We start from the raw sequence: 8,801 nt of genomic DNA, 5'->3' as shown, positions 1-8,801 counted from the left end.
CGCCGTGCGCGCCTCCTCCAGGAGCGCCGCCGGCGCGTCCGCGCCTGTCTGGGCTACCGCCATGCTCGTGGACGTGCGCGGCTGCCCACTGCGCCGCCCGCGCTCGCGCTGCCTCCCTCCCTAGCAGCTCGAGGTCCGCGTCGGCGGTGTCGTCAGCGGAAATGGAGCTGCCGATGCTGCCGCGCAGAGCCTCGACCTCCGCTGCCGCCGCACGCGCTGCATTCGCCGCCGCCGCTGCCTCCGGCTCCGCTCTGGCTGCTGCCAGCTCCGCCGCTGCCAGCCTCGACGCCCTTGCCGCCGCCGCAGCGGTCTCTGCCGCCGCTCGCTCGTGTTCCTCTGCCGCGGCAAGTTCGGCCTCCTGCCGACGCCGCGTGCTCGAGGCGACCGAGCGCTGAGACTGCCCTGCGGACATGACGCGCTACCGGGGGGCTGCTGCGTGGGGAGAGGGCTGCTTCAGACGAGCTAGGAGAGGAGTGAACAGGAGCGGCCGGAGGAGCTGCTGCTGCCAACAGCTGGGGCTGCTGTGGGGCTGGGAGAGAAGATGAGCAAGAGATGCTTAGGCTACAGGATAATACGGCTCCGATACCAGTTGTTAGTCGCTGAATTCTCACTCTTGGTAGTAGGAGAATTCTTACTCTCATCGAGAGAGGATGACACTAGGAGTTGGGGCAATTTTCTTGTCTATTTCTCACACAAGCTCACACAAATGCCATACCAACCTGAGGGGTTGGGGTTACATATTTATAGGCTGCTAGCCAGCCAAGCATATGCCAAGATGCTAGTCTAAGATGCTAATATGCTGTCCTAGCTAAGATGCTGTCCTAAAAACAGAAAAACAGCCACAAAGACCATGACCATGTGAGCATCATAGCCCCACAAAGACCAGCCACACATGAGACTTATCCATCAGCAGTTGCTCACAGAACTTGTATGAACAGGAAGTATAACTTGCCAATATACCATACAACCCTAGGATATGCAGGGATCACAATTCGACTTGTTATATCATTCAAACACCAAAGCTACTACAGCCTGAACTAAAAATTACAGCGCAGAGCAGCATCATATCTTCTGGTCACTATCCTCGGACTCATCATGCTGGTCCGTAGCACTGCCATTTGGTAAAGCACCTACTCCTTTTCGGTTGATGTTGCTGAAGGGTCTCTTCCTTGATGAGGATGGTTCGAAAGTATCCACCTCCTTGCTCTTCGCAACTTCATCAACAGCCATGTCATCTTTCTCTTGATGAGCACCAGCGGCTGAAGGCGGAGGTGGCATCATGTCGATTCCACTGAGCCGGCAGAAGACTTTCTCAACTGTTTCGGTTATCTCTTTCCCTAATCCACCATTGTCTAGAATCAGCTCCCAAACTGCCTTGGAGCCTTTCTCAAGGACTGGAGTCCTGCATTGCATAAAACAGTTAGCACTGCATCATAGTTTTGATGAAATTTTCATACTGGTTGAGGCAAGAAGTAGGGAATGGAGTCGAAAACTGCGAAATGCGAGACGCAAATTTGGATTTTCTACACCAGAACAATGGAAGAACAAATAAAATCATGGGAACTATACCACTTTACTACTTTTTGAACAACCAGCAATGGGCAACAACACAGTAGGAAGATGGCTTATCCTAGACCTGGAGATTTGTGTATGAGGTCAAGGCTACACATGTTTTTACTTTTTTTAGCAAAAACTGCTATAAACATTTTGTAACATCCAGATAAGCAAATTGTGGTTAAGGCCAAATACAAACCAGGTAATGTACTGTTACTGACTTACTGAGCATAGATTCAAACAGAAAGGCAGGAGCTTACTCCAGTTCTTGTCGAAGTGCATCAAACAACTCCCTCTTGGTCTTTTTCTCAGCTCCAGGAGTGTTCAGTACCTTGCTTTGCTCCACCATCATCATAGTGTTTTTCTTCATATCTTCCTGAAATCAAAGTAAGAAAGTTCATCACCAAATCTCCACTTCTCAGTACTCTATTGGTCAGGTGAGCCTGACATAGAGTGATACCAAGAGCATGAAGAAGGGTACATGTAGCATAAGACAATGCAGAAATGACTTTATTCTACATCGACAAGAATATCCTGACATACGCACACACAAAACTGTATGCTAATAAATAATAAGGAAAGAAAAAGAACAGTTTCCCGAAACGTAATGCTGTTTGGAGGGGAAAACAGAATGACACCACTGAGGAAACAACATGTGCCAAGTGACGCCAAAGGACAAGTAAATACCCAAATTCTTGTGTGATCCAATTCCCGATACATCACGTTGATATGGGGAAAAGTAGAACAGAACCAATGAGGAAACACCACGTGATACCAAAGGACAACTAAATACCCAAATTCTAATGCAAAACAATTCTCGAACAGTCACGTTGATGCAAGGGAAATACAGATTGAAACCGACAACAAAACGAGAGCCACGTGATAGCAAAGAACAACTAAATACCCTAATTCTCATGCAAACCAATTCCCTGAATCCCTGTTTAAAGTTCTCCTGGGACATGCACGATCGCCTCTGAACTGCAACAGCATTTAAACAATCTACTGAACTCTAACTTAATTTTAATGATTTAGTCACAAAGCTTACTGATTCCATCGAGTACAGAAAACACACACAACCAGCCTGGATAGCTATATCATGAATTCAGATCGTCCTAGAGTCTCATACTATGAGCATATCTCCTAAGCAGGTCCACCAACATAAGCTGGAAGTGATTTCTTAAATAATGCACTCTCATCATACAACAAACAATTTCTAACATAATAGTAATAGTAAGGAGGAGCAAAAGAAAAAGACTCAAATGAATAGGAGGGGAATCGGGAGAGGGAGGGAGGCGTGCACGCACGTTGGCCTTGAGCTGGGCGATGATCTTCATGCGGAGCACGTCGATGCTGCCGTCGTTCTTCAGCGACTCCAGCACCTCCTCCGGCCGCACCACCTTCGACGACGACCCCATAGCCTTCGACCTGCCTTCACCACCAAATCACTTGCTCCCCCCGAAATTCCCAGACCAAGGGGCTTCAATCTCCCCCACTGGGTGAATCACTCTATCCGCGGTGGCGCTCGCCGGAGATCCGAAGGATCGCCGGCAGCGGCGACGGGATGCTAGGGTTAGGTTCCTCTCCGTTGGCTGGACCTGGACGCAGGCCGCCGCGCTGATGAGTGACGAACAGAAGTCACGGTGGGAGTCTGAGCGGAGGCGGGCGCGGCGTGGGGAGGCAGAGCAACCGCGGAGAGCAGTCAGCGCCGGCCGGCGGGCGCGAGCGTGCGCGGAGAGCGGTTGATGATTGTGATAGATGAAAACCCTTTGTCAGCCACCACAGCCTAGCATGGATATCAGATAATTGGAATTTTCACTATCAATTTGGCATAAATGCTTCCCTCCATCCTGCCGCCCAACAAGAAAAGTTTATTGGCTGCACAAAGGGAAAGTGTTTCTGCAGCGGTCACACTCTCATCAGCATCAGCAGCGCAGACTGGCATAGCCATAGTTGATGTTACAATGTACTCTGTCACAAAAGTTGAATTTTCTGGCATAGCCATAGGTCTTTTTCAAAATTTCGAAGTATGTTTTACAATGAATTTTCTCTGGGTCATTCGCACCAGATTTGCACCCATTCATCTCTAATGGGTGACGGGTCACGCGTTGTGCGGAGCGCGTGCCCCCGTACCCGCGAGCCCGACGCGGCGAGGGCATCGCTGAGCGGGCGCTGTTGGACATCCGGTTGGCCTGGGCCGGTAGCGGGGGCGGCGAGTCAGAGCTTGCCCTTCGATTGGGATTAGCAAAGGATGGGGTGGAGTGACGAAGGTGGTATGGCGGGTGGCTCGCCCGGCGGCGAGGGAGCCGCTGCCAGGGGCGGCGGGCGAGGAAGGTGGGGGTGGGGCAGGGGAGGCATGAGGAAGACGACGGGCTTGAGCGCGAGGAAGATGACAAGTGGGCCTTGCTTATGATGGAATACAACATATATAACTTGTGTACCACAAAAGGTCATCAAAGGCCGAGCTTTGGCAAATTTCCTTATTGCACATCCGGTCCTAGAGGACTCTACATTAGTCATGGACCTCATGGCAGGCTGAAATTGTCGTCAACCTCGGTTAACTAAACTTCATGTTACAGATGTGTTGCTATATTCTTTTTCATAAGCAAAACGACTGCAGTTATTTAATATATACTAGTATCAATGTACTCCCTCAGTCTCTAAATATTTGATGTTTTAGGTTCAAACACAGGAATTAAGAAAGATGCGTGGTGTAAAAAAAAAAGGAGAGAGATAGAAGAAATAACAATAGAGATATATTGAGAAATGAAAAAAATAATAATGTATTGCGAGGAGAGAAAACAAAAAAGTGCATTGAGAAGTGAGGTCACACATTTCGAGACAAAAATTGAATCTTATAAGGCCAAATGTTTTGAGACGGATGGAGTATGTAATCTCCTTTGAGTATGTATTTTTAACACGTGTGAGTGTGACCCCACCCGCGCCTGTTCACTTGTTGCTAAAAAAATTATAAAATTTTTCAGATAATTTATTTTAGAAAAGTAATTTTATGCTAGAGGTGTTTGATTTGAATAATAAGTTGACTTAGAATAATAACAACTGGTACATATAGCAAGGACAATCTTATATTGTCCATATGATTACTGTTCACATGTAAAGAACCTGTGCTAACTATACACAATTAGTATAAAGAATCTGAATTCCAAGCTGGAAAATAAACGAAAGAAACCAGAAAGAAAAGGGGTTACAATGAGACAGCTGAGAAAGATATACAGTTTTGCAAACAAAACTTCTGCTGCCTAGAACAGCAAGATGTAAAACTATTTCCTTCGTAGCTATGTCATGAAGTCGTCAAGGAGCTAGGCACCAAAGCGCACGGCATCCCATATTTCTTCTTTAGTCGTCTGGAATGTCTTTTAGATGGCAAAACCCCCTCCATCAGAGTTTATCATGTTTTCACAGTTTCACTATCAACATGGCTTTCATTCTCAATTTGCTTTCCATTCATTTGTGTTCGTGGTCTCTGCACCGCAACATAACAATATTGCAGTTCAGGTAATAAGCAAGATATTTCAACAAAATTATAGCCATCTTGTCATGATAATTTCATACCCGATCAGCTGAATCCATAGAGTTACCATTCAGCAATCTCGTATTTTCTTCTTTCAACTTGGTATCTTTATCCTTTGAACTTACAGGAAGTACTGATGTGTATCCCACCGATCGATCAGGAAGTTCTACAGGATGAAATTCAAGTGTTAGTGACATATGGAACCACATAGGAAAAGATTACTCCAACATTAGCTTAGATTCTTTCTCACCTGTAAGCTTCTTATCCACAAAGAAAACCACCAAATTCACAGTATACCTGAGTAAGAAAGATGCATCAACAAAGGGAAAAAGAACATGGCATAATCATCCAGTTCAGTAAATATGTACTAACCATGCAACAACAACATCAACACTGTAATGCTTGCGAGAAGATATAATAAGAAGACTCTGAGCAATAGCTATGCACCAAGCAAGCATCTTACAAAACCTGACATGAATTGACAGAAAATAGGACTTAAACATCATTCAACATATCTTTCACAAATGGGCTGACATAAACAAGAAGAAATTAATTGGACAACAAATGTTCACCTTATGCTTCCATATTTCTGGTATGTTATGACAAAAACTAGGGTGAAAATCATGTGGGATGAAAATATCAAGTCACCACATCCATAAATCACTCCTTTTGGGACTGTAGTCAAATGACAGAACAAGCTCAGGCTATTTGGACATAAAAAAAGAGAGGCACAATATATTGACGCATAGGGAATCACCACTTACAATTAATCAGAAGGACCTCAGCTGCATTATGGGGTGGTGGTAATCTAGCCAGAGGTGAGCCCTGTGTATTATGAGATTAAAAAAAGTATTTCCAAGTCATAATGACATAGCACATAGTAATCAACTTATAACAAAATCTGATACCTCGTGACAATGATAATTAGGTCCTGGAAGCTGTGTTGCATAGAATGTTATTATTCGAAGAAACTGAGAAGCCTGAAGAAACAAAAAAAAGTCCCAGTAAGTTTTAGAATAGAAACTAAGGTATCATCTGATCAGGAAATCACATAAAAAACTTGCAGTAAAGAAACACTTACACATAAGAAGGCAAGTACCCTGCGCCATATCAGAACAGTGTAGAAGCGTTTAGTCTGAAGGATGAAAGGATGAAATGTCCACTGCAAAGCAAAATTGACACTGTTACAATTGAGCAATGCAAAACTTGCAGCTAGGAGAAAGATTGGTCCATTTCAGGGAAAAAACAACTGGAAATTGAAATCATGTTGTCACAATTGAGTTAGGTTACTTCCTTTGTAAGACGTATTTGGCTTTATAAAAGCAGGGTTACCTCCGTCAAAATTTATTCTTTGAGTTAGGTTAAATTTGCAGATTTGAACACAAAATAGATCCATTTCAGGAATAGAACAAGAAAATTTGGTAGCCATAGGAGACTGCAAATGTGAGTAAAGAGTACATTGTGAATAAAGCATGGCATAGTTATTCGTCAGGTAGACATTGCAAAGTTATTGATTGGTTTATTAAAAACAAATAACCAACTTCTAATGTGCAATCATGGCCATCTACCCTGATTGGAAGGGAAAATAAGAAAGACAACAAAAAAAGATGAGTACCAATACAAAGGTGAGGAAGATGAATGTAAACAATGTCTCACTGATGTAACCCCTTTCTTTCCCAAGCTCCTACATGAAATTCAGGAGGCCAAAAACGCAAATTAGTAAGCATCACCAGTATTGAATTATAGTGATAGATGTTGTGCATTGGTTGGTTCTCAACCAATCTGTAGACATACCGGAAGAATCATGAAGCCAAGATCTTGAAGGGTGGGCCCCGGCCGGTGCAAGTAATGAACCCCATGAGCGGCCAAACCATGGATGTACTATTTATATTATTTAAAAAAATATAAGTTAGAATTATTACGCGTGACTGTAAAAGTAAGAAAACTGCAAATGCCCAGCTGATCATCTATCAATTTAGTATTAGTACCAAAAAAAAATCTCTCTGGAAAAGCATTAAGAATGAATGAATGAATCACCCCATGGGAGTGGGAGGGGAGGAATCTCAGAGTTGATATATATTTACCTGGAAAATGAGGCCAGCGAGGAGAAGCCGCCATTTATCAGAGAGAATCTTGAGCTCGACTGATGTCTCCGAGGTAATCCTTCTCACTAGCTGCACGCCAAATAAACCCGATCCTCAAAATCCAAGGCAAGCCTTTTCAACCAGAATCAGGCGAGGCCTCTGCCTCTTAACAGAGGCCCGATCGAAAACATGAACGAAATCCAAGCACCAAACGAAACCACACGGACGGGACGGGACGGACCTTGGAAGCACCGCGAGCGAGGTAGAAGGGCGACATGGGTGCCAGTGGCCGCCGGCAGAGGTCGTGCTATGGCACCTGGAATTCGAGCCAAGGCCAAGGAGGAGGCTTGAGGACGAGGACTCCCGCGTGCAAGAGGAAGGAAGGATTATGTGCCTCCTCCTCCTTGTCGTCCTCCTTCCCGGTGCGCCGCCCTTCGTCTCTTTCCTCTCCTCCTCCCCGGAAGCAGAGGAGGAAGGGAAGGGGGGGAGAGGGAGGGAGAGAAATCGGATGTCGGGATGCGAGGGTTCCTGGCCGATGGTACTCTAATCTAACAACGAGGGTGGAAGAAGGGGGGCGCGGCGGCCGGGTTGTCCGGGGAGAGGAAGACGGGGAGAGGAGAGAATGCGCATGCGCTGCCGCCGCACGCACCTGCAAGAAATCAGGCCTCGTTTTTCTTACTCTTTCTGAATCTTATCTATCTAGAGGAGCCAGCCAGGGATCCAAATGGCCTCTCCAAATATGGATTCCCTTGTTCCTGACTTCCTTCCTCTGCACTGCAAGAAATCACGCGGCGGCCGCCGGCCGGGTTCTTGCCAGAGGAGGCAAAGAGAGGGACGGGAGAGGGAGGCTTCTAGAAAGGAATTGGAATAGCCTTGTGCGCGTATAACGGAAGAACCATGGCAGTTGATTGACAGGTTGGACCTGACGCGGCCAGTTGTGTTTGACGCGGCTCTGGAGTCCAACGCGGCGGCCGGCGGGTATGTGGTGGGAAAGAGATTCTGTACAGAGTGGTCTTCCGGCGGTGCCTTCGTGGAATCCACCTTCGACTTCGATTCTGCTTCCAAATTATGCTGAACCTGTTGCAGCTGCTTCCAAATCATACAGATCTTTAGCCTTTGTTTAGGGCGTGTTTGGGACTGCTCCGCTCCACGTTTTTCAGCTCCGCTCCACGTTTTTTAGCCAAACGGTTTCAGCTCCACGCACTCTGCTCCAGGAAAAAGGGTGGAGTTGTGAGAGCACCTAAAGAGGTACTCCACAAACTCCAGTTTTTTGTGGAGCTGCTCCACGGTGGAGTTTGTGGAGCAGTCCCAAACACCCCCTTAGTCGGACCTCAAATTCCAAAAAATTGCTACAGTATCTGTCACATCGAATATTTGCGGCCCATACATGGAGCATTAAATATAGATGAAAAGAAAAACTAATTGCACAATTTAATAGGAAATTGCGAGACGAACGTTTTGAGCCTAATTAGTCCATGTTTGAATACTATTTGCTAAATAAAAACGAACGTGCTACGATAACCCTAAAATCTAAATTCCTACGACTAAACACAGCATAATGCGCATTCTCTCCTACTGTTGTGTTGTGGTCCAATGCGTCCCTGGCTCGGCATGCCCAGACACAAAGGCCAGGC

The 8,801-nt window shown here is 45.9% G+C and overlaps 2 protein-coding genes across 2 annotated transcripts; both read right to left on the bottom strand.

Annotated features, from left to right (window-relative positions):
- Positions 1-1,062: 1,062 nt before the first annotated feature.
- LOC136508415 (uncharacterized) lies at positions 1,063-3,843 on the bottom strand. The gene is made up of 3 exons (XM_066503082.1): positions 2,859-3,843; positions 1,815-1,930; positions 1,063-1,402 (listed from the first exon to the last, which is right to left on the bottom strand). Exons 1-3 carry the CDS (start codon positions 2,967-2,969, stop codon positions 1,063-1,065), a joined length of 567 nt encoding a protein of 188 aa, XP_066359179.1. The 5' UTR covers positions 2,970-3,843.
- Positions 3,844-4,619: 776 nt separating this feature from the next.
- On the bottom strand, positions 4,620-8,089 carry LOC136507907 (phosphatidylinositol:ceramide inositolphosphotransferase-like). The gene is made up of 12 exons (XM_066502503.1): positions 7,409-8,089; positions 7,168-7,257; positions 6,878-6,964; positions 6,699-6,767; positions 6,165-6,245; positions 5,992-6,063; positions 5,848-5,908; positions 5,656-5,758; positions 5,456-5,551; positions 5,334-5,380; positions 5,125-5,249; positions 4,620-5,035 (listed from the first exon to the last, which is right to left on the bottom strand). The coding sequence occupies exons 1-12, from the start codon at positions 7,442-7,444 to the stop codon at positions 4,961-4,963; spliced, it is 942 nt and encodes a 313-aa protein (XP_066358600.1). The 5' UTR covers positions 7,445-8,089; the 3' UTR covers positions 4,620-4,960.
- Between the last annotated feature and the right edge of the window lie 712 nt (positions 8,090-8,801).

This window comes from Miscanthus floridulus, chromosome 15 (assembly GCF_019320115.1).
Source record: "Miscanthus floridulus cultivar M001 chromosome 15, ASM1932011v1, whole genome shotgun sequence".
NCBI lineage: Eukaryota > Viridiplantae > Streptophyta > Magnoliopsida > Poales > Poaceae > Miscanthus > Miscanthus floridulus.
Note: the sequence above shows the minus strand (reverse complement) of the source record. Positions and strands in the feature narration are given on the sequence as shown.